Source organism: Grus americana, chromosome 2, assembly GCF_028858705.1.
Source record: "Grus americana isolate bGruAme1 chromosome 2, bGruAme1.mat, whole genome shotgun sequence".
NCBI lineage: Eukaryota > Metazoa > Chordata > Aves > Gruiformes > Gruidae > Grus > Grus americana.
In genome coordinates, this window is record NC_072853.1 from 157,023,917 (window position 1) to 157,047,112 (window position 23,196).

Here is a 23,196-nt window from a genome sequence, read left to right on the forward strand (position 1 = left end):
CATTCATTAGAACAGGGTCGAATCTAAAACCTAAAGAAGTCATTGGGAAATCTCCCAGGCATAAAGGTGCTGAGAGTCACCAAAGATGGACCTTAACTAACCCTCCCATTCCACCTTTGTCTCATCTTAATTTCTCTGTGCATTCTGTGTCCTCCCAACCCCAGCACAGGCGGTGACTATCATTGTCGTAAAGCCCTAGGTTTACTGGGAAACTCAAAAAAAGAAAATGAGTGAGAGAAGGAATTTTCTATTCTGACTCCCATTCTGGAGTCTTTTGGGGCGTTTTGTCATTCTTCCATCTGCCACACAGGGACTATCTTCAAAGTCCGCCTCATACAGCAGCCAGCATGGTGCTGGTACTCAGTAAATGATCACTAATGATATAAGCAACGGTGTGGAGGCGAATATGTTTTATGGGGCCTGGGAAATTAGCAGAGCAATCAGCCTCCAGCCAGGGTGAGGGGAGGAGAGGGAAGAAGCCAGCAAATAATCGCTCTGAGCCCAGGAGCCCATTGCACAGTCTGGACGAGTTGGCCAAGTCAGCCGAGGTCAGCCAAGCCACTGAGGAACCATGAATGCAGAGCAAATTTCAGACACTTGATGATTACAGAAATAAGGAACTCATTGCGGTAGGTCAGCATCATATGCAGCTAAAACATTTGTAATAGGACTATGAACAGATGGAGGTGGGGGTTGGTGAAAGCGATTCTTGTGACTGAATCAATAGGAGCAGTTGATCTTCCCCATCAATCTTGATAAGAAAACTATGAGGATATTCAGTGTCAGAAGTGCGTTATTGTTATTGGAGTTTTCATTAGAAGCTCAGTGTGGGAACGTGTACCCAGCTGCTGCCTGTGCATCACGCGCCCAGTCCCCTCTGAGAAGCATGAATGAGAAGACCTCTCTGAATCAGGATGTACACAGGATATATGAATGAGGTCAGCTGAAATGAAAACATACAGCCAGACAAAATAAAACCACGTCCATCTAAGATAAAACAAAGCCCATATACACTGGCCCCGAGGGATAAGCCAAAACCAGACATAATGATCAATACTGTAGGAGTTATGACTGGAGAGAAATAATTACTGCACATCTCAAGGAAAGAACCACAATGAATTTCCTGGGAGCGCCTTGTTCTTTGAGTAATACTCTGTAAATGCCTGTGCATGCTGAAGGAACACTGAGTTATGAGGAGCTGTGGACTGCAGCCTCCAGTCTAGCTGCAGAAGTCCTTGCACGACCCTGCTTGGAGAGTCTCACCACCATCAGTGCCATTTGCCTCACAGTTCCCCTGAGAGGTGGGTAAAAATTGTCCCCTTTTACCTCTGGAGAAGTGGGACTTGTGGCAAAGCATGCGACTTGCACCAAGGCTGTTGGGAAGCAGGGCAAGGAATGAACCCAACCTGCAACCCTGCGACCCGCTGCTCTCCTTCCTTCCATGGGCCACCCCTGCCTGCCTGTTCCTCTAGGTCCTCGTTCAGCCCTTTCCACCATGCTGGGGGAGCTCCTGGCGACAGGAGTTAAATGGGTGCTAGAAGACTGATGGTGGAGGGCAGCCCACAACCCTCGGCTATTTCTCTTCTCAAGGCTGCATCTTGAAGATGATGTAGTACCTGGGAAGAGCCTGACTAATTCATTAGCTCGAGGGTACAATCACTTAGCAATGAATCTCCAACTAGCTACAGCAAACTTATTTACAAGCCTGGGAAAAAGTGTGTTGTGTAGCAATTTGCTGCACACCCTGACCAGGAGCAGCATTTCAGGATTGATATTCTCTGTGCTGTGTTTTCCTCCCCTCCCATTTAGACACTGAGATTTCTCCACAGCAAGAACTACAAACTCCCGCTGTCAATGAATGCATGTTTCCCCCTCAGCCAGTAAAAAAGAACTAGGTGTCCATCTCTTTTATCTGTGAAGGGAGTTGTGAACTTAATTCAACCCAATCCCCATTCATCGTGTTCAACATTTACCCCCCAAATGTCAGTAATTTTCTGGAAAATAAAGTACTTGGGCGACAGTAGAAACAGCGCCCTTGGTGATATCTGTATAGTAGAATATTTCTTCCCATCCATATGCAAATCTAACCTTTCTGATATTTCAACCCTATAAACCCTAAGACAGGATTTCAATAGAAAATGTTTACTAAAGGCTTTCTCCTTTATAATCTATTGATTTTAATATCCTTACTACTCCTGTTGAATGTCAGTTTTACCCTGAAGACTCCCATAGCAAACTTGAACACATTTAATTATTTATACCATTTGAAATATTAGTGCTGAGAAATTACTAAAAGTTTTCGGTTCTGTAGTGGTATGATCTAAAGTTTGATTTTCCTTTGTGAATAACACAAGTAATTTGATATGGTAATCAAGGATAGATGAATACTTCAGACAACACAGTGCAGTTTTAGTACTAATGACATCTATTTTTCATTTTTCAATCCCCTTTGTATAAGTTAAAATATAGCTTATTAAGTACTGCAGATCTCACAGGTTTTTTTCCCAGTGAAAAGTTTCGCATTACCTCTTTGCTTTCCTTTGCCAGGCGCCTGAACACTGTTGCTTCCACCAGTGGCAGCAGGCATTCAGGCAATGCTCATGGTTGGAGTGGAACCGAGAGCAGATTTGCCTCTCAGTGTGGGTCTAGCGGTCTTGTTTGCCTCACTCATATCACTCACTCTATTAGTAAGGGTAAGCAAAGTTTTGATCTCAAAGAAATTGTCTCTGAGGTAAATATTGTTTGTACAGAAAAATCTAAGTGAGGACCTGTGAAAGCTAAGATTTTGATAGCAGGTGGACAAAAGAAGGGGATTTGAAAGAAACTCAGCACCTGGAAGGTCAATTCTTCCCAAGAGTCGTGGGTTTTTTCCTCCCAACGTGCACCCAAAGCCAGCATGGCCAAGCTCACCCTGCCCGGCCAGGGCACGGGCGTGCTTGAACTCCCATCCTCACCAGTTGAGCCTTATCTGGAGCATCTTTGAGTCAGACATACTTCCACTGGCTTCAGTGGCGGTTTTGCATCAGAACCCCGTTTTCCAAGGAGATTTAACATCTAAACATAAGCCCTCCTAGGTCCAGCACTCAAGTGATATTTGAGCATTTATTCTCCTATGTGCTTTGGTAAAAATTTTCAGAGCTCTGACTGTCTGTATCATTTTATTTCCTTCTCTCCTGTCCCCCCACCCTAAGCTGCTGCTTCTCTGCCATTATGTGATCAGTGCAATTGCATGCACCTCGATTAATTGCACTGAAGTTCTCTTTCACAAAAAAAAAATCTCAACTTTTTTTCCCTTATCTTCAGAAATTTTCCCTTTTTCTACTACCAACCTGATAGTTGTTCAGAAACTACCAAGATGTATTTAGCTCTTGTATTTACTCCAGATGGAGACTTTTCTTTTCACTCCTATCTGGCAGTAGGAACTGTGGTATCACCAAATGCAACTTTTCTCTGAGATTAATTGTTTTCATAATAGAGAATAACAAAAGGATGGTCCCTTTTATGTATGGTTTTTAAATGACCTCTCAGATTAGACACTATGTTTCTGGTTGTCAAAGGGTGACATACATGAATACATGTAGGATGCAGGAACAACCTACACGTATTCATATATGTTACTCCTTTGCTTCTACTAATTTCACTGGCATCCTTTTAGGCAATGGATTCAAGATGAAAAATATTCGCCTGACTTATTTGAGCTAAGAGGCTTCACATTTAATGGATTTGCTGTTCTTTAATGTCCCAGGTCACTCCTTGAGATCAGCAAATGCCGAATTCTTTATCGTCCCTAAATGTTATCTGAAGTCATGTCGTTATTTTGCCTTTAGTGAGTCTCTTTGCTCTCTGGCTTTGGAACCTACTGCCAAATGAAGTAAAGAAAGCTCTTGACTGTGGGGATTTCTAAATCCAAAGTTAAAAGTTATTTGTTCTATTTAGCATTTTTAAAATGATTCTTTTAGGAATTGTATGTGCCTCTAAGCTAATTAACTCTTAATGAGCACAAAATGCCCTGGGATGCAGATTTGGAGGGTACGCTAGAAATGCAGGCATGGATTGGACTGCAATACTGCAGGAGATGAAATTTATGATTTGATTCTTTTTTTAAATGATGGTGCAGATAGTTTTGTGAAGATACTCTTTTTTTTTTTTCTTTCTTTCTAGTCTAAATAAAGCTGATCAGATTTTCAGTCCACCATATGGGACCCAGTTATATCAGTCCTGCAAATACACTTTAGTTTTCTGTTATGGATGAAGTCACTCTTCAGCAGGGAAAACAAGTTTAGAAACAAACTTTCATATTATGAAAGACAGGCAGTGTTCCAGCACTGAGCACTTAGCCAGAGCATCAGGAAATCAGAACACCTGGCTGTGCCCGGCTCCATGCTATTCCCCTGGACCAGTCCCTCACCCTTTTAGTGCCTTCACGCATTCATCTGTAAAGCAACTATAATTGCATTTATATCACAAGGGTGCCTTGATGCTTGACAAATGAGAATTGACCCAAAATTCATCCTTCAGAAGCACTGTATGAGCAATACCTTGCTCACATGGTGGTTGTGGACAATTAGATTAGAAGAGGTATAAATGCAGTCAAAGTGAAATTCCATTTAGGAACTGTCAAACTGTTCTTGATAATTTTTCTTGATTTTCATCTAATTCTAGTGTAGAATTTTGCATGCATCTCCCAGAAAGGGTTTATATGCCTCTTTCCTTCTTTTGCAACAAGCCAGCGTATTTTATTCCATGTTATATTAAACTGTCTTTTTGGGCAAATGGTTTGTTCCCAGAGCAATACCTTGGAAAGCTGCATTTAGCAAAACAAAGAAAAATTAGTGTGTCACAGAAATCCTATCCTCTATGTTTGGAGCAAATTGCAATCACTTACAAGGATTGTACATGGAAAATATATTCCAGGTTTTACAAAAAGGGGGTTGCCTAATTGTTGTTATGTCTTATTTAATTGGATTTTTTTAATATTTGCTATAATAATATTTAAAAATTAAGCTGACTTTCTGCAACAAACTGTAGAAACATATGGTGTACAGCCTGCAGAGGCTCTCAGCAGCAGTAGTAATACTGATAATATTTGTGGATTGAAATCTGCTTTCCTCTGAAAAATAGCTGTGTGTTCTCCCAATTTAAAATGCTGTGGTTTTGCCAACATGTTTTCATCACCATTAACAGTTTTGGGAGAAAAAGAATGGATGTGATCTTCTTAAATACATGTCCTTACTCCTGCATGGCTGTGGGTCTTTCAGGGTGAGGGAGGATGAATATCAGACTCAGCCTCTCCTCCACGCGTGCCACGAACCCGCTTAAAGGCACCAGGTGAATTCCAGGGGACCTGTGTTTTACCAGCCCCACGCCCCCCCCCAGCAAGCTTAGCCCAACACCGGGAGAAAAACTGGAACTGTTGCTTGTTCGAGCCACTTTTCCTAACAAAGGCGCGATCAGCTGGGGCTAACCAGATTACAGGATGCCAGGAGGTCTCCTGTCAGCACCCCAGAGTAAGCTCCAGCCCCCAGGAACCGCTCCCAGAAGGATTTGTAGGTACAGCTTGGTTTCCCACAAGAAATCATATGGCTAAAAAAAAAAAAAAAAAAAAAAAATTAAAACACTTTGGATCCTACTTTTTTATGTTCAGACTTGCAAAGCACTTTAAGAACAACTCATGCTCGCAAACAGCGTTCCTCTGACTTATCTCTAATGCATGCTTGAAAGGCTCCGTGCCAAACAAGTGCAGAGATTAAGTAAATGAAAAGATACTAAACATTGCAGCAGGGAAACGGTCCAAGCAGTGGTGTTCTCAGGAGCACGAGAGCTGGTTTAAGTTCACATTCATCCATCCACAGCCTGCAGAATTAACTTTTTAGACCTTTTACCCTGCTTGGCGCCAGTAACTGGCTTCCCAAGGCTCTCCCTGGTGACTGGACTCACTCAGACCTGAGGGTTCAGACCACACAGTCCCTCGAGCCCAGTCCCTGGGAAAATTTGACCTTTCAACAAAGCTGCCCTGCTCAGGAGACCTGGCAGACCGGTCCCTCAGCACTGCTGCACACCAGTGAGCTCGTGCAAGCAACATCTTTGGTAGGATGTGCAAGCAGAGGTTCCTCTTCCCTCCCTCCCGATGGCTGTGGAGGTGGAAGCAAGACAGACCATGGTACTCCTCTGACAGCGTTAAACATAGCCCAGATCCCTGAGCTGATTTTGTATCTCAGTAGCTGTGAGTCATTAAAAACTCACCTTGGATGCACAAGCAGGTGGTCCTCACCTGTAACCCAGGCCTCCGCTCAGCTCTCAGGCTTCAGTGGGCTAACGGAAATTTTCAGTGGGCTCATGGGAATAAGTGGTTTGGTGGGACACACGTCCACCTCTTCAGCTCACTACAATAAAATGCTTTAAGGACCAACAACTTTGCTGTGAACTAATCCTGGATCAACGTCTAGGAGGCTGAAAAAAAGTCAGTCTTGAAATCTTCTCCCGTCACCACTAATCCTAGGCAATAGGGGTGTCTAGCTTTAATTCAGTTAATTTGGCTATTTCTGAGGGAGATGTGGGTAGTCGACAGAGAGACACTCCTTTTATCTTTGCTCGGGTAGGTGGTGTCTAATTCTAAAAGGGACCACTCAGCAGTTGACAGCAGGTGACTAATCTGCAGAAACGCCCAGGTGCCTCAATCAAAGCAAGTGAAAAAATTCTTTCTGACTGTGTCTTTCAGGATTTTGCCGACTCCATATACCAAATGGTTGCACAGAAGTTCCAGGAGCTGACAGACAATTTCACTTCCATGCACGCACGCCACAAAAGTCTTGCAGGCATTGTGATGACCAAAGGTAAGATATCCTCTCATTTATTTTCCTCTGGCATTTTTCATGACTAAGTAATACATTATTTACCTGGTCCGCAGTATTGAAGGATGCCTTTACTCCCACACAGAAAAATAAATAGTAATGCAGAGAAAAGAAGCATTAAATATTTACACTTCAAGTAAGTTCACACAAAAAATATTGGCAACAGAGGTAAAGATTTATTCATAAATATGCCCCTACATTGTTTTGTTTGCAGGACAAAATACAGACCTGTCTGATTTTGCATTTCCTAATAGATTGGGGTTTTTTAGTTATCAGTAAAAAGTTGTATCATTTATTAATTTCTTTTTTAGATCTGGAAACACCAAGTTCTTGTTGTACAAGGTTACCATAAACCTTGTTTTAGACTGACAACAAAAGCAAATCTCAGCCTTTCCTTTCCAATCAAAAGAAACAAACCCAGAGCATGCAAAGTTTTAATTCTGTTCTGCTCCAACCATGGGAAATACTTATCGGTGGGGCTAAAACTTGACAGTCACTCCTCTTAAAACTTAACTGATGGACACATACTATACAGAAATCTTTAGCCCTCTGATGAAACTGTTGCATAGATGATCTTTCTTCCTCTGTGCACATACCTCAGTTGGGCACCTCAGTATTTATGAGGATGTCAGCAGTGGAGATGCTGCCATAAACTTCATTCTCACTCAGACACATGGAGCAGTGGATTGAGTTTAGAAATGAGAGGATAAGCTCAGAGGGGAAAAGCATGTATAATTCATCCAGGCTTGTCTTACTTCTTCCTTTCAACAATTACATTAGCTAGATTCAACAGGGACATTTGTGAATATTGCAAGGCAGCAGGATGGAGACAGGATTATCTGCTGGATCTCTTCCAACCACAGGCCTAAACCACAGCTAAGAGTTCTGTGCAAAGTAACTTATTCTCCTCCTTTCTGATGTGAAAAGAGTGAGAAAGCCTCTCTTGAAATTAGAAGTAGAGAAGTTGACCTAAAAGTCTTTTCCACCTCTGGTTGGAACTGAACTGTTCCTTGGCTAAATTTGGTATTATTTTACTTAATCTGCTTTGGTTTGTTATTTTTTATATTACTTTAGGAACCGGAGTAATGGATGAGACTTCCATTTTTTAGGTGTTGCAAAGACACACTGTTGTACACACAGAAACCATGGTGTATACGTCCTATAGACCACAGGAGACATATTTAGTACCAAGAAAAATAAAAGAGAGAGTGTGATTGACTTTGGGATGTGAAAGATGCACAATAGACCCAGCATATCAGCTGCTTTGTCATAGTCAGATTTCTTGACTGTGGCACTCATTAAATTTAAACAAAGTGATGTAATTTATTTAGAGGAATTCTTTCCAAGCAAGACCTCAGGAAAGAATGTTTAAATATGCCTTTTATAAGAAGCTAAGTTACAGAAGCCAAGGAACGGTGCTTTAATCAGTTTTTGAGGGGAGACTGTACCCAGCTCAGTGTCCCTCTTCAGTTTTGTCACACTCAGTGTGTATTTTCCCTGTAAGAATTTAAGCCCATTCCTACTTTGCCAAGGTACAGCCCCTGCATCCTTTAGCCCAAGCCTAGACCTGCTTTAAAAAGCATGATGGAGCCAAGTCATTGCTATATGATCCAAAGAAGCAGTCTGTGGTGGGTTAACCCTGGCTGGATGGCAGGTGCCTACCAAAGCTGCTTTATCACTCGTCCTCCTCAGCTGGCCAGGGGAGAGAAAATATCTCATGGGTAGAGATAAGGACAGGGAGAGATCACTCTCAGCAATTACCATCACAGGCAAAACAGACTTGACTCAGGGAAATTGATTTAATTTATTACCAATCAAATCACAGTAGGATAATGAGAAATAAAACCAAATCTTAAAATACCTTTTCCCCACCCCTCCCTTCTTCCCAGGCTCAACTTCACTCCCCTTTTCTCTCCCTCCTCCCCGCCAGCGGCACAGGGGGACGGGGAATGGGGGTTGTGGTCAGTTCATCACATGGTGTCTCTGCCGCTCCTTCCTCCTCACGGGGAGAACTCCTCACACTCTGCCCCTGCTCCAGCCTGGGGTCCCTCCCACAGGAGACAGTCCTCCATGAACTTCTCCAACGTGGGTCCTTCCCATGGGCTGCAGTTCTTCACCAACTGCTCCAGCATGGGTCCCTTCCACGGGGTGCAGACCTTCAGGAGCAAACTGCTCCAGCGTGGGTCCCCCATGGGGTCACAAGTCCTGCCAGGAACCTGCTTCGGCATGGGCTCCTCTCTCCACGGGTCCTGCCAGGAACCTGCTCCAGCGTGGGCTTCCCACGGGGTCACTGTCTCCTTCAGGTGTCTCCACCTGCTCCGGCGTGGGGTCCTCCACGGGCTGCAGGTGGAATCTCTACACCCCCTCATCCTTCCTCCATGGGCTGCAGGGGGACAGCCTGCTTCACCATGGTCTTCTCTACTGGCTGCAGGGGGATCTCTGCTCTGGTGCCTGGAGCACCTCCTCCCCCTCCTTCTGCACTGACCTTGGTGTCTGCAGGGCTGGTCCTCTCACGTCTTCTCACTCCTCTCTCTGGCTGCAGTTTCACAGTTGTTTTTTTTTCCCTTCTTAATTCTGTTATCCCAGAGCTGCTACCACCATGGCTGATAGGCTCGGCCTTGGCCAGTGGTGGGTCCGTCCTGGAGCCAGCCGGCATTGGCTCCATGGGACACGGGGGAAGCTTCTAGCAGCTTCTTGTAGAAGCCACCCCTGTAGACCCCCCCCACTAAAAACCTTGCCACGCAAACCCAATACACAGTTGTACAAAGGACAGTGTAAAACCCCGCACCATGTGGGAAGGAAAGTCACCAAAGGAGTCATAACTTCCAAAATCGCAGCTGCTGCATGTGTGCAGTGCTAGGGGAGGGAGGGGGCACATCCAGACCCCTGCGAGTCCTGCTGGGCAGCTGGGGCTGCCTGTGTCTCTTCTTTGGGGAAGGGGTGAAAGTGCCTCCCACTGGGGTTTTTTATGAGTCCTATGCCCTCAGCAGGATTTTACACATTTGTATTTCATATTTCTTCTTAGTCAGCATTAAGACAAAGTATAATTTTACTTATGTTCATAAACCATTTCCCTCAAGGCTTCTTTTTTAATTCTGAATTCCCTTTTATGAATTCCTTCAATCTGTCAGCCATCCAATATGTCAATATCTTACTGTTTTTGTGGAGCCGAGAAAAGAAACTCACAGATATGAAGTGATTCACAGAAGATGCAAAGCTAGGAACAGCCTTATCTTGGTACATATTCCAGGAAGATTTGAATTCCTTCCAGCACGAGAATGTCTGCCAACCACGTCAAGACAAATTATTTGCCATTTGTGTCATTATTTTCTGTACTAAAGTTGTCGATTTGTTGTCTGTTCTCCACCGTCATTCCCAGAAGTAGCAAAGATCTTGACACACTCTGTTCAAAGATGTCATACACAGGTTTTCCACATCAAACACTCAAAAAAGTACCCAATTTCCTGTGTTTTTAACATAGAATTTGTCAGAAAACACTTAGGATCTGCAAGCAATTTACTAATGACATCAGAAAAACAAACCTGGTAATGTTTTGTTGCATTTAGTACCGTGCACAACTATAACAGACAAAAATTAATTTGTTTTTACCTTCGTTTCAATTTAATGTCATCCTGCCTAGAAACAGATTTATCTGTGCTTGTACAGTTTTCAGACAAAGCTGGTAAAAAGCACAATGTGATTCTGTGATAACTGCTGTTAAGATAATACGAAATCTGTACAGACAAAACAGAAGTGTGCTAGATTGGTTTTCTTTTCCTGAACTTTGACATTTTTTCTGCCATTTCAGTTTCCCAGGGAAACCAAAGAGAGTTACATTTGGGCACTGTAATTGACTTATGCTGTAGCACCCAGGGCAAATTCCAAAGTACGAGAAAGAAAAAAATGTAGAAAATGATGTTATTGACTGACTGTGAATGCTCCGCAGTAATAAATTGCTAGTCAGAAAAACAGGCAGTCCAATGTATTTAGATATGCTTTGCTCTGAATTGTGATGAGAAGTTAAAATTTCGATGCATTTTTGTGAAAGTAAGTTTTCAAAACATTTGATAATCTTGAAAAAATCTGCCTAGGTAGGAGCAAATTATCACACTTGATACCAGCTGATGTGATGTTATCTGATGTAATATAATAATTGAATATAATAATAATTTGAAAACTAACAAAGCAGATCTTGAACTAAACATTTCAAAAGATGGAACCGTTGAAGTAAATTATTTAACAGTTCTCCAGTTATGATATATTTGAAATCTGCCAGTCCTCTAACACATTCTAATTTTGTTGAAACACATTCAGAGAAGATTATTCTCTCAAAAATTGTTTGATTGACTCTAGGAAAAATTGTTTAACAACTAAGACATTGCATTCAAATCTTCCATGTACAGCAAGCCACATTCCCACAGAATATCTTCAAGTGGAACAATAAGTATATTTGTTATTGTAGCATAGTGTTAATATGAGGACCTAAGCTTTATTGCATTCTGACTACCCTCAGTAGTTCTCCTGACCTCTCTGAAGATATGATGGGTTCACATATGGTAAATTAAGAACATCAGTTGACCTGTGGAAAAGACAGTCCAGGTAATATCATGTCAAACACAAACCCTCACCTCTGAACATGCATATCCAGGCTTGTGATGGATGGAGTTAACTTTCCTCATAGGGTCTTGCATTTCTGGCTAAACAGCAGTCGATAACACCAATGATTTGGCTATTGCTGGACAGTGCTTCCAAAGTGTCAGGACTTTCTCTCTCTTGGCAAGTAGGCTGGGGGTGGGCAAGAGGCTGGGAGGGGACGTAGCCAGGACAGCTGTCCCCTGCTGACAAAGGGGACATTCCATGCCATATGACATTGTGCTCAGCACAAAGCTTGAGGAAAGAAGGAGAAAGGGGAGACATTTGGGTTTATGGCATTTGTCTTGCCAAACAGCCATGAGCTATCATTATCTCAATCCACAAGTCGTCTTGCCTTCCTTCTATTTTCTCCCAATGCCACAGGAGAGGGGAGTGAGCAAGAGGCTGGGTGGGTGTTTGGCTGTTGGCAAGGATCAACCACTATTTCATTTCAGGGTGTGCAACAGCAATAGCTTGACATAATACTTCTTGCTGTCACAGATTAATGTAACCTACCAGCTGCCCCCTTCCTATGTCCCTCTGTCTCTCAGGTGCAATTGGGACATCTTGTTTTCACCCACTGGTCTGCTATACTTTTTTACTGAGAATTTTGCAGGGAGAAATAATTTTTTTCATTGTTATTATTAGGCCAGTTGATACAAATGGAAAAAACCAAGGGCAAGCAAGCTGATATTTTCTAACGCAGGCCAACAAGTGCGAAACCGAGCACTGTCACGTACAGGACGGGAGGCTGAGGAGCCGCTGGTGAGAAGCAGCTCTTTCAGAGCTTGGCGAAGAGCATGGTCCCACCACAGGTCACTGGGCAGGGCAACCAGCGTTACCGGTACACGGGTCACTGAGGAGCGAGCGTGGACAGTGCTGCCTGTCCCCCAGAGCTGGGACATAGGAAGCCCCAGCCCAGGGCAGCGTGGGGTGGGAGGTGAAGGTGTGAGCTGCACACCAGGTGCTGCGATCTAAAGGCACGCGGCATTGCACTGTTTATTTACATCACGGGCAGAGTTAGCCTTTGCGAGCTCTGAACAGATACGGGCATACATTTGTGCTCTACCTGAAATTACTGGACGCAGTAAAGAATTCCTGTCACAGTGTGGAGATGATCTATTATTGCTGAGGTCCTTTTTGCAAAAAAAAAAAAACCTCCCATGATCATTACAGACAAAATGAGACTGCTATTTAAACACTATTTTCCCATTTGTGTTTAACAAATCTTAGCAGTTAAAATACTGATAGGAACTTTTTGTCATGCTTTCTGTTAAAAATGAAGCATTAAGAAAGTTCAGTCCTTTTCACAGGAGCGTGGCATTCATCGAAAAAGGTTATGAGTTGATTTCTCACTTCAATTTTCTCTCTTCTTCTATCTTCTTCTTTTTAAGCTGACAATCATTTTGATGTTAAAAGCAAACTAGGAGGTCTTCTCAGTTATCTTGTATGAAATAAAGATGAACTGGACAAAAGAGCCCTAAATAGCAATTTCATGCTGTGATAAAAGATGGGAAATTATCATCTCTATCTCATGGAACGGATCTTAATCATTGCTAAGTGGAATAACAGAAAAATTAAAGTTGACAATACGTCTCCATGGATCTTTACAGTCATATTAAGACTCATAAAGCCTGATGTCTAAGTACAACCAGGAATATTGATGGCCAATTGATTTCTGATCCTTAGTTCAAATAGGAAAGTTGAAAAGTAGTAAAATACAGTAGAAAATTCAGACCCTATGTAGAGTATCAACCTCCTCCATCCCAGGTTGGACTCAAGTAGCCAAACCAGTTAGAGGAACTGTGAATAACTTACAGATTAGTGGCCAGGGCAGATCCCTTCAAGAAGAGAGTCACAGGAGTAATTAAGACTCTTGGGTACCATTTGCATAGTTCAATGGATTCTAAAAGCCTGGTCCCAGTAAGACTCAGTGTTTCAATAAGACTTGAATTCCCAAAATGGAAATTGGGTGCCCAAACTGCTGACATGCTTTTGAAAATCTCATGAGGTCTCTTCACCTTCTGTTGCCTGGTGCTCTTAAGGAGATGGCCCAAAGTCATTTGACATTCTTGGGAACATTACCCACTTCTTATATGTGTCTAGGTTGACACATCACCACATGATGACAGGTTTTCTCAAAATATTTTAAAATAGTTAAATAGATATGTAGTTAGAAACCATATATGTCACTCTTTCTCAGAAATCTGTTTTCCTCTGGTTATAAACCTTAAACCAATAATCTTCAGATTCTCCCTAAATAACTTCAAACTCCATAAGAGCATCCCTTTTCCACAGCTGCAACTCTATTCCTGGATTTTGTAATGTGGACCTATAATGGGCAGACTGGAATTCCTGCAGGCCAACAGATTTAGGTTTCCAAATTCCAACTCAAAGGACATCTGAGGTTTTGCAGTTAAAACTGTGGCTCCACCAGGTTATTCACTTCTTTTAAAATATGGGCTTAAGCATGCCACTGCAAGTATTCTCCCTACAAGAGCAGCACTGGGTGTTTCTTGATCTTTTCTGTTAAATCAGTGCTAAGGAACAGAAAATAGTTGAAAATACATTACTTAGAAACAGAAAATATGAGATGGGACACATGTCATCTGTAGGCTACACATCTGTAGCCTTACACAGAATGAGGAAAACCAGGTTCAAGGTCATCTCTCCAGGCCAGATTATATATTTTACACTAAACAAGGTAAAATGCATGCACCATCTGGGAGCAGGTACAGAACCAGGGCTTCACTGCTGGAGGCAAGCACCCCAACCAGCACACCACACAGCCCCTCCTTGCTGTTTTGTCCAACCTCACTCTGTCCTCTCAGCTGTTTGGTAGCACAGGTTCAGCAAGAACAAGGCAAAACACCCCTCTCATATCAGCAGCTTTAGGCACTCCCATGGGAGAATGACCCAACCTGGGAGGGGAATTGAGCCCCCATTTTCCACCTGCTGCACAAGCTGTAGGTGTCTCCAGCAGATCTTACTGATGCCTTCCAGCAGCAAACATCTTCTTCCCCGCTGTGCCCACTGGTTGCTCTGGTTTCCAGTTCAGAGCAGCTGGCTCTTCTCAGACACTGAGTCTTTTATCCCAGACCATTTACTGTCTCTGGACTTAGCTTTTGGTTCTTGCTGTTTAAAGAATATTAGTAACTGACACCTCTCAAAACCTGGATGCAGGCGAGGCCCTGGCTTTGTGTCACATATAATTGCATTGGGCACAAGGATGGGTATAATAATTAACAGAAAACATTGAAATGAAAAATCGGCACTTCTGTTTCCATCCCTAATGTGTGAAGCCAGGAGCTGGAAAGTTCAGGCTTTCATTCTGCTGTGTGACAAGCCAAACTGGAAATTGTCCCATTCACAGTAGAAAGAGTGCATCTCATCCTAAAACCAGAAGTTTCTTGGGTGAATAAAGGCTTAACAACATCAACCATTGCTTTTACTTTACTGACCTAGTAAAACACATAAGAAGATTTTTTTTTTAAATGCAAGTACGCTTAAGAAAAAAAAAAATTAAGAACAAGTTCCTCCTGTACTTATCTGCCAAAATCCACATTCAAGATTTCATCCTTTCTCATTGCAATTAAGAATCTCACTAGCATAGAAGACTGTCAATTTACTTAATGTTCAGGTATCAGTGACACAGCATTTATTAGAGGAGCACAGAACCTGGCAGGAAAAGTGCAGTTCAGTCCTGTTTAAAAATTGGGATTTATCTGTAAGCCCCTACATAGCTCTGTTCCTGAGCAGAAAAACAGTGTTCAAACTCACAGGAAAGGAAAGGACCCTCAAATAATATTGATTCTGCCACTAGCAATTTAGGTTAAAAAAAAAAAAAAATCCTTATGGATTCGGTAAGGGGGTGAAGCATGCAGGGGCCTGGGATGACTGGGATGACTGGGATGACTGTGTCTCCAGATTTCCAAAGCCCACACTGAGGAAAGGAAAGCAAGGCAAAGAGCACTGGTGCTTGCAAGCACAGGACTGTCTCCTTCCACACTCCTCAGAAGCAAAGCTGATGGGATTTTATCCTTTCCGTCCACTAAAGGGAGGAGAGAAATGAACCATACAAATGAGAACTGGGAAAGACCACTAAGTCATCCAGTCCATTTCCCTGCAAGCACAAGATTGTTCCCCGTGGTGCGTTCCCGAGTGCTTTCTCCAGTCTAGATTTAAATGAATCAATTAGCAATGGGGCTTTCAACACTACCTTGGGAGACCGTTCTAGTCTAACGGATCTCATTGTTAATAATTCTCACCAGTTATTCAGCCTGACTTTTATTTCCTGTGATTTCATCCCAGGTCCTCAGTTACACTGCTCTAAATCGTCCATTTAGTGCCCACGTCTCTCCTTGGGGTTTGCACCCTTCAGATACTTGGAAGCACTTTTACCACTTACATAGGTGTTGCTTAACAAAGGTTTACGTATTTAATTTTTGTACTCTTTCCCCTTCTGGGTCACTCTCCTCTGCAGCCCCCAGCAGTTTCCCCCCTGTTTTCTGATTCACTTTGGCAACATCCTCTCCATTATTTCCCCATTTCTGGGCTGGAAAATCCTGCCTGTGAATCATACTTACTGGAAAGATCCGCACAGAAATGTCTTGCAAAATGGATTAGTGCAAGAGTCCTTTTCAGGCATCCGATGATGTGATTGTGCAGGTCAAAACTGGCTTGTGTCAGAAAGGGATTTTTCTTCCGGAGGAACTGAATTTGGAATTTGTTCACAAAGAAACACCCCATGGTCCCGGGGAAGTTTACTGTGCCTGGCTGTGAAAGGAGAGCCACGGCCACTCGCAGACAATACCCTGGCTCTTGCTTCCAGCACAGAGGGATCAGAGGTCAGGGTAGAGAGGATTGCGCCTCTGCCCTGCTCGTTCACTGACAGAGACGAAGAGCACTGCAGAGAATAGCCTTCCCTCAGCAGCGCAGTCAGAGGCAGGATTACCCAACACATTAATAAAGGAAGAAAATACAAGGCTCTCAGAGGCTCCCTCTACCCCCTCTCTTTCCACAGAAATACAATATATTCACTTTCACATAACCCACAGTTTGACATCAGGAAAAGAAATCCCTGCACAACTCCACCATTTCAAAGACTGCGTTCCATTTATACCCCTAAATATCTCTAACCTCACTGCTAGCTACTTCTTTATTCCTAACATTTGCTAGCTATATATTTGCCTTTTGTTCAGACTCCTGCTATTACATTTCATAAGCCCTTAACATGCTTTTTCCTTCCCGGTTTTATGGTCAGCCCCTTTTTCACATCAACCGCTCACATGCAGCTCAGGGCTGCTCCTCGGGACACCCGGCTGCGAGCTATGGGATACAGCCAGGGTGCTCACTGAAGTCCCAGGCTCCCGTCTGTCACTGAAATGGTCACAGTCACCACCACTGGTTCAGTAGAAAATGGAGAGAAAAAAATGGAGCTGCAGCAGAGTCCTTACGGCTGGCAAATAAATGCAAACTGTTAATAGCTATATGCATACTGTTAATCATGCCTGCTGTACGCAATTCTTTTCATATGGCTACATATTCTTTTTTTTTTTTTTTTGGAGTTGCACGTGTGATTTTGTTCTCCGTGCAGAGCTGGGGACAGCAGAGCTCCTGTGTCAGGAGCGCATGTTCTACATTGAACCTGAAGGGCAGGGTACACTGTGCCACACACAACAGTCCCTCGATCCTCAGCTCCCTTCTCACACATGCATCTTGATTTCACTCCTCTTGAAACCTCCGAAAAGAGGGAGTTGTAGATGCATCACCATGTTACGGGGCAAATGGAGGGAGCCCAGACTGACAGACTTGGGTCAACTCATCCCTCACTTCTAACCACAGACCTACCCCCGTGCAAGCATTAACAAACAGGGACAACAGTTTCCACTCCTCTTCAGAGAAAAGTGTCCTTTTCCTGCTGTTTTGCAGGGAGGAGATGGGGAGAAGAGCTCTTGGCCTCTTTTGCAGAAGTATTTTGTGTGGGACATTGCCCACACCCAGGACGGCGAGCACAGCCCACAGCCTGGCAGCACAGTCCCCTGCAGGGCTCTGCACCGGCTCGGGGACCTGCCTTGGGGTGCAGGATTGTGCCCACAGCGTGTCCCTGCGGGCAGCCTTTCCAGCATCCGTGCCCTTTCATGTCTTGACTATCTCTTATTACAAAATTAAAGCCATTTTAAGGATGTGGTAGAGCTGCCAGGAAAGAAGATAACAGAAAATAATGCGGGACTTGTCAGTGCTGTGTAGCACCAAGAAATTTTCCTTCCCTAAACAAACCTGAAATGGAAACCTGAACTTATTCAGCTATGAGTAGAGGGTATTTAAAAAAAAAAAAAAACCTACTCTGTGATCAGAGCTCTATTAAGCTGCCTTGAAAATTATTCCAAATACACTTTTTTGCAGATAACAATAGACAATCCTTTTGACTGATTTGTTAAAAAAGGTAAAGAAAGAGCATAAAATTATTGCTTATCAGAGAAAGAAGCAGCACTCCTTAAAATAATATGAAATTGTACCCCATGAATTATTCACAAGGGCTGATGTTACACTATCATTATTTCTGACTTTCCTTTTTACTGCATAGGATTTTGTGTCAGTTGTCTCCAATCCAATAAAAGAGGTGCGGTTTTTTAATTAATCAAACCTGATTTTTCAGATTTTTTTTTTTCTAATTTAAAATGAATATATTCCAAGCAGTGAGTTGTCTTCACGGTGTCATGTTGAAAAAGAAGATAGATTTCATTACCGCTAGCAGGGTCTAAAACATGCAGCGAAATAGACTCTTGCATACTGACTGGTGTTTCTCTACGTGTTGCACCAGTCGCTGAGAAGCCAACGTGTGATCCCAGTTGTATGCTGGCATTAGCAGTTGCAAACTTCATCCTGTTCAAGGTGAATTAAGCTCACTGAATTTCATAGAAGTTCTCCGATATACAGCTGGTGTGATTCGGATTTCGTGTCAGCAAACGCAGTTGTCTGATTGCATGTAACAGACAACACCTCTTGCAATTACCCAGTGATTTTTATTTTCCTTTTCCAACACATAAATATGCAGAGCTACAAATTCTGTATTATGGAAGGTCTTAATGATCATGGCACGCTAGAAGCGAGAGTAACTCTATTAAAGTCAGTAGAAACATTGATTAGACTAGCCAAAACTCACTGGTTTTATTGGCAGAGCTGTGTCTCGAAGCAAATGGGTGTAGACAGTTTGTGTTTATGGCCATGACTGACTTAAAAGCACAGCTCATAACTGTAGTCCATAAGATGTCAGCCAGTTCTCAAAATCCAACTTATTTGCTGAGCAAACCTTCATAATTTTTTCTTGCTTACTGTCTCTTCTCTCAGCATCTTTCTGAATCATTTCTATTGCAAGCTCTGAGGCTGCAGGACTGATGTTTTGGAAGATCATGTAGAGAAGACAGCATTTTTTGCTTTCTGTGTGTAATAGCCCAGCTCAAGGCAATATGACCATCCATGAATATCACAATGTTAATACAAACAATTATCTTTAATCGTTGTGGGGAAAAAAACTGAAAAAATTATCTCAAAAATTTTAATCAGGAAAGATATTTTTTGAAGGCACTAAATTTGCTCTGCTTACCATCTTACGATTTCGGGAATTTTGATTCGCATATGGTATTTGGTTACTTGTAATAAGAGAAATCCTACTACATGCATCTGTCGACAGCGTAGAAATCTGTACTTCTGCTGGCTGTCTACGGGCCTTCAGAGTTCATGACGAGAAGCTGGCAATACTGAGGTATAATGCAGACTATCCAAAAGCAAATATCTAAAACAGGCCAGATGAATCACCTCCCAGGAAAGTTCCTCTCCTTTGACTATAAAGAAAGTCTACAGCAATTAGCTCAGCTACAGAAATCTAAACTCTAGTTATCCAGAAGAGCTGAAATGAATCCCACCGCTGGTGTCAGCAAACTGGAAATGGCTTATAACAAAACCCATTTTCTTTTCAACGGCTCAGCTATGACATGAAAGTCTGGACTTTCTGACACACAAAAAATGAACATTAGCAGGGTCGAGGGTTCCCCTGCCTGGCTGTGAGAGGAGACTCTGCCCAGGAGGGGCTCAGGCTTTCAGGAGAGCACCAGAAAGACTCATTACCTCGCCAGATCGTTAGACTGAATCTGTGGTCAAAGACAGGAAGTCATTTATGGGTATGTTCTATAATGGAACTAATTAATTCACAGATCTTTTGAAAATAAAATGTGGCAAATTCCTTTCCAGCTGTCTCGGCTGTCCCCATGAACATGGCGTTAGCCAGGACCCAGCCGGTATGCTGACACAGCTCCCCAATTTCCTTTCCCTTGCTCCATTTCCTTTTCAAATTGAAAACTATTAGGAGTCTTTAGGCAAATAATAGAAACCTAATGCAGGTGCCTGTTATAAATCCTTCGCTAGTTACTTTTAACCTAATGTCTCCTCAAACATTACTTCACAGAAGGCTGGAGGGAAAGAAATGCCTCATGAACTCTGACAATCAGTGGGTCAGGAGTTAAGGTCATGATAATGTAGCTCATTTCTTCTTGTTTGTCAAATGACCTGAACACAGATAGATCCCTGGGTCTTTCATCTGAGATTGGCTCCTCTCAGTAAGAGCATGGGTCTTGCCAAGAGCAATCCTCGTCTAGGATCATACCCTGCTGTGCACCTCCAAGCAGGGAAGGTGGCATACGGCTGATGGTGCCAGGTTAGTGCTAGTTTAGGATTTTGACACTCTCGATGCTGTAGCTCTCCCAGGCACAAGTTGATGATGTGCTTGGTCTAGATCTGACACATGTCTGAGGTTAAATTAATCAATGTTTAGGAGGTAGCCTGACATTCATAAATAGAAACCACTTGAGAAATTTCAAGTATTCTGCAGGCAAAATAAAACAGGAAGTAAACATTAATAACAACAGTTAGTAATGGCTGTTTTTTATGCAAAATAGATAAATGTACAGAAGTGCCTATTAATTCTGAATCACTGCAGCAAGTATCTAGGCTCAAGGATTGGAAATGTTGCCTAAAATGCCAATGTGATCAGTCAATGTTAAAATTTGCCTTCATCAATTAGGCATCACGTGTCTTATTCTCAGGGACAAATTCTTCTCATTTTCACTGGGAGTAATATCAAGCATTTCACAGGGGATAAACCTTCAACTCTATGCATGTACAAATCAAGGCATGCAAGAGGACAATCTGTTAGCATATGTAGTCCTGAACACATTGGGCAACTGTCACGTTGTTGGAAGTATTTCTCATCATGCTGGGTGCCCTCACATGCAGCATTGAACGGTACTACATTGGTCACAGACCACTCTCCCCATTTGGCTCCCCAGTGAGGTGTAAATATTTCAGAGCTAATGCATAAGTCATGTACACCTGTGTTTCTGAGTGCCATAGTAGTGAGACATAACTCTTGGGTATTTCTGAGCATGGAGGAACATGGATTATTTTCTGTCATTGCAAATGGAAAATACATGGAGATTTTTACTGTTTAACACTCAGACTGGTTCTGCAAATTCTTGGAAACCATTGCCTCCGGCCCCAGGCAACATCTAAGTGATGTTCTGCAAACACGTGCACCTTGCCAGGACTGGCAGACACCCCGGGCTGTGTCCACACATGACTCCCTACTGGGGCCCCATGTCAGTGAAAGCCAACATATGGAGTTAATTCACCCAAAAATGAACACCCCAAGCACACTTGCTATTACTGTGTGGGTGGGCATTGTGATAGCAAACATCAGAGGGATTCAGATTGCTGCATCAATAGGTATTGGGTACCTTTGTGTTTCATTTGTGAATAAATCCAGGCCTCACAGAAAATCCTGAGTGCATTCTTATACTCATACTAGAAGAGAGAAAGAGTTAAGCTTATTTATGGATAAAATGTTTGAAATAATAAAAGGCATCACACCGTGCACTGGCATGATTCGCAGGGGTGAGTAAAGTATAGCTCCTGGAGAGCAGGAGAGCAGGATGACTTCCCCAGATGGTTTGCTCTGTATTTGCAGAGCCTGGTGCTTTGACAGCGAGGTGAAGGGGGAGATGGGGAGGCACATTAGGGGTATGCTAACGTAAGGAGAAGGAAGCAGTCAGTCTCACTGCCCTGAGGAGGAGTACTGACAGAGGTCCTCAGGTGCAGGCAGAGAGGCTCAAGGGTTTCTGAACAAGGGAATTACCTCCTGGAGTACTTCTGCTGCGCTGAGTGTCTGCATTGGTAAACAAATAAAACCAAAAAATAGCTGATTCTTATCATGGACCTTCCAACCAAGGAAAATACTATATACGGTTCAGGAAAGTATACACTACTTTTTGAGATGCTGAGTGAGACTCAAACACCTCTGTTGCAGGCAGTGCCTCAGGAAATGTTTGGTGTTAGTCCACATGAAAGACACAGTTAAGTAGATAGATATGTGTCTGATCTAAGATACCTATTATTTTTCTCATGAAAGCACTGAACCAAAGTGCAAAGTGACATTAAAGCAGTTCTAATGTACAGAGTATAAATCATAGAATCACAGAATGGTTTGCGTTGGAAGGGACCTCAAAGACCATCTAGTTCCAACCCCCCTGCCACGGGCAGGGACACCCTCCACTAGACCAGGTTGCCCAAAGCCTCATCCAACCTGGCCTTGAACACTTCCAGGGAGGGGGCACCCACAGCTTCTCTGGGCAACCTGTGCCAGTGTCTCACCACTCTAACAGCAAAGAATTTCCTCCTTATATCTAATGTAAATCTACCCTCCTTCAGCTTAAACTCATTACCCCTTGTCCTGTCACTCCATACCCTTGTAAAAAAATCCCTCTCCAGCTTTCCTGTAGGCCCCTTCAGGTACTGGCAGGCTGCTATAAGGTCTCCCTGGAGCCTTCTCTTCTCCAGGCTGAACAACCCTGCATTGGATGTGGCTGAGATGGAGTTAATTCTCCCCATAGCAGCACTCAGAGTGCTGTGCCGTGCATTGGTAGCTAGCAAGGTGTTGATAACACACCAGTATTTCAGCTACTGCTGAGCAGTGCCAGCACACATCAAGACTGTCTGTCCAACATTTCTTCCCCCCCCCCCCCCCCCCCCCCCCCGCCTCAGCAGCAGGCTGGGGGTGGACAAGATGTTGGGAGGGGACACAGCCAGGAGAGCTGACCCAAACTGACCAAAGGGATATTCCATACCATATGACGTCTGCTCAGCAATAAGAAACTGAGAGACAGCGGGTATCAGAGCCCGTGTGCTGTGGTACTGCCGTGACTCGGATTCGAACCGAGGTTGCTGCGGCCACAACGCAGAGTACTAACCACTATACGATCACGGCGTGCTACTGGGGCTGTCGATGGGGAGAATTAACTCCATCTCAGCCAGACCCGATACAAACCTCAACTCTGTCAGCCTGTCTTCATAGGAGAGGTGCTCCAGCCCCCTGATCATCATTGTGGCCTCCTCTGGACACCTTTCTTTGTAAGGAAAGAGCCATCTGTCCAGCTCAACTTTTTATCTAGTAATAAAAATGGAATAAACAAACACTTTGTAATTGCATTTCTCCACTGCATTCTCCCATGCACTCCCATCTTTACTTCTTGGGTTTTCTAGATTGCCAGCTTTTTTTTTTTTTTTTGCTTTTTTTTTAATAAATAGTCCCAAGCACTTTTTTAGGGCCACATTTATAGTAACAAATAGAGATTAAACTTCCCACACAGGCATACAGTGATGT

The 23,196-nt window shown here is 43.2% G+C and overlaps 1 protein-coding gene and 1 non-coding gene across 3 annotated transcripts in view; one reads left to right on the forward strand and one right to left on the reverse strand.

Annotated features, from left to right (window-relative positions):
- The window catches only part of ADARB2 (adenosine deaminase RNA specific B2 (inactive)), a 314,861-nt gene that overhangs the window by 243,744 nt on the left and 47,921 nt on the right, over positions 1-23,196 (forward strand). For both annotated transcript variants that reach the window (XR_008576089.1, XM_054818308.1), the window contains exon 4: positions 6,719-6,833. Coding sequence is in view for 1 of the 2 variants with exons in the window: in XM_054818308.1 (XP_054674283.1) it covers positions 6,719-6,833 (115 nt within the window). In the remaining variant the exon portion in view is untranslated. The remainder of the gene's footprint in view (positions 1-6,718; positions 6,834-23,196) is intronic.
- On the reverse strand, positions 22,729-22,800 carry TRNAH-GUG (transfer RNA histidin (anticodon GUG)). Its single transcript has one exon. It is a non-coding gene; the product is annotated as a tRNA-His (tRNA).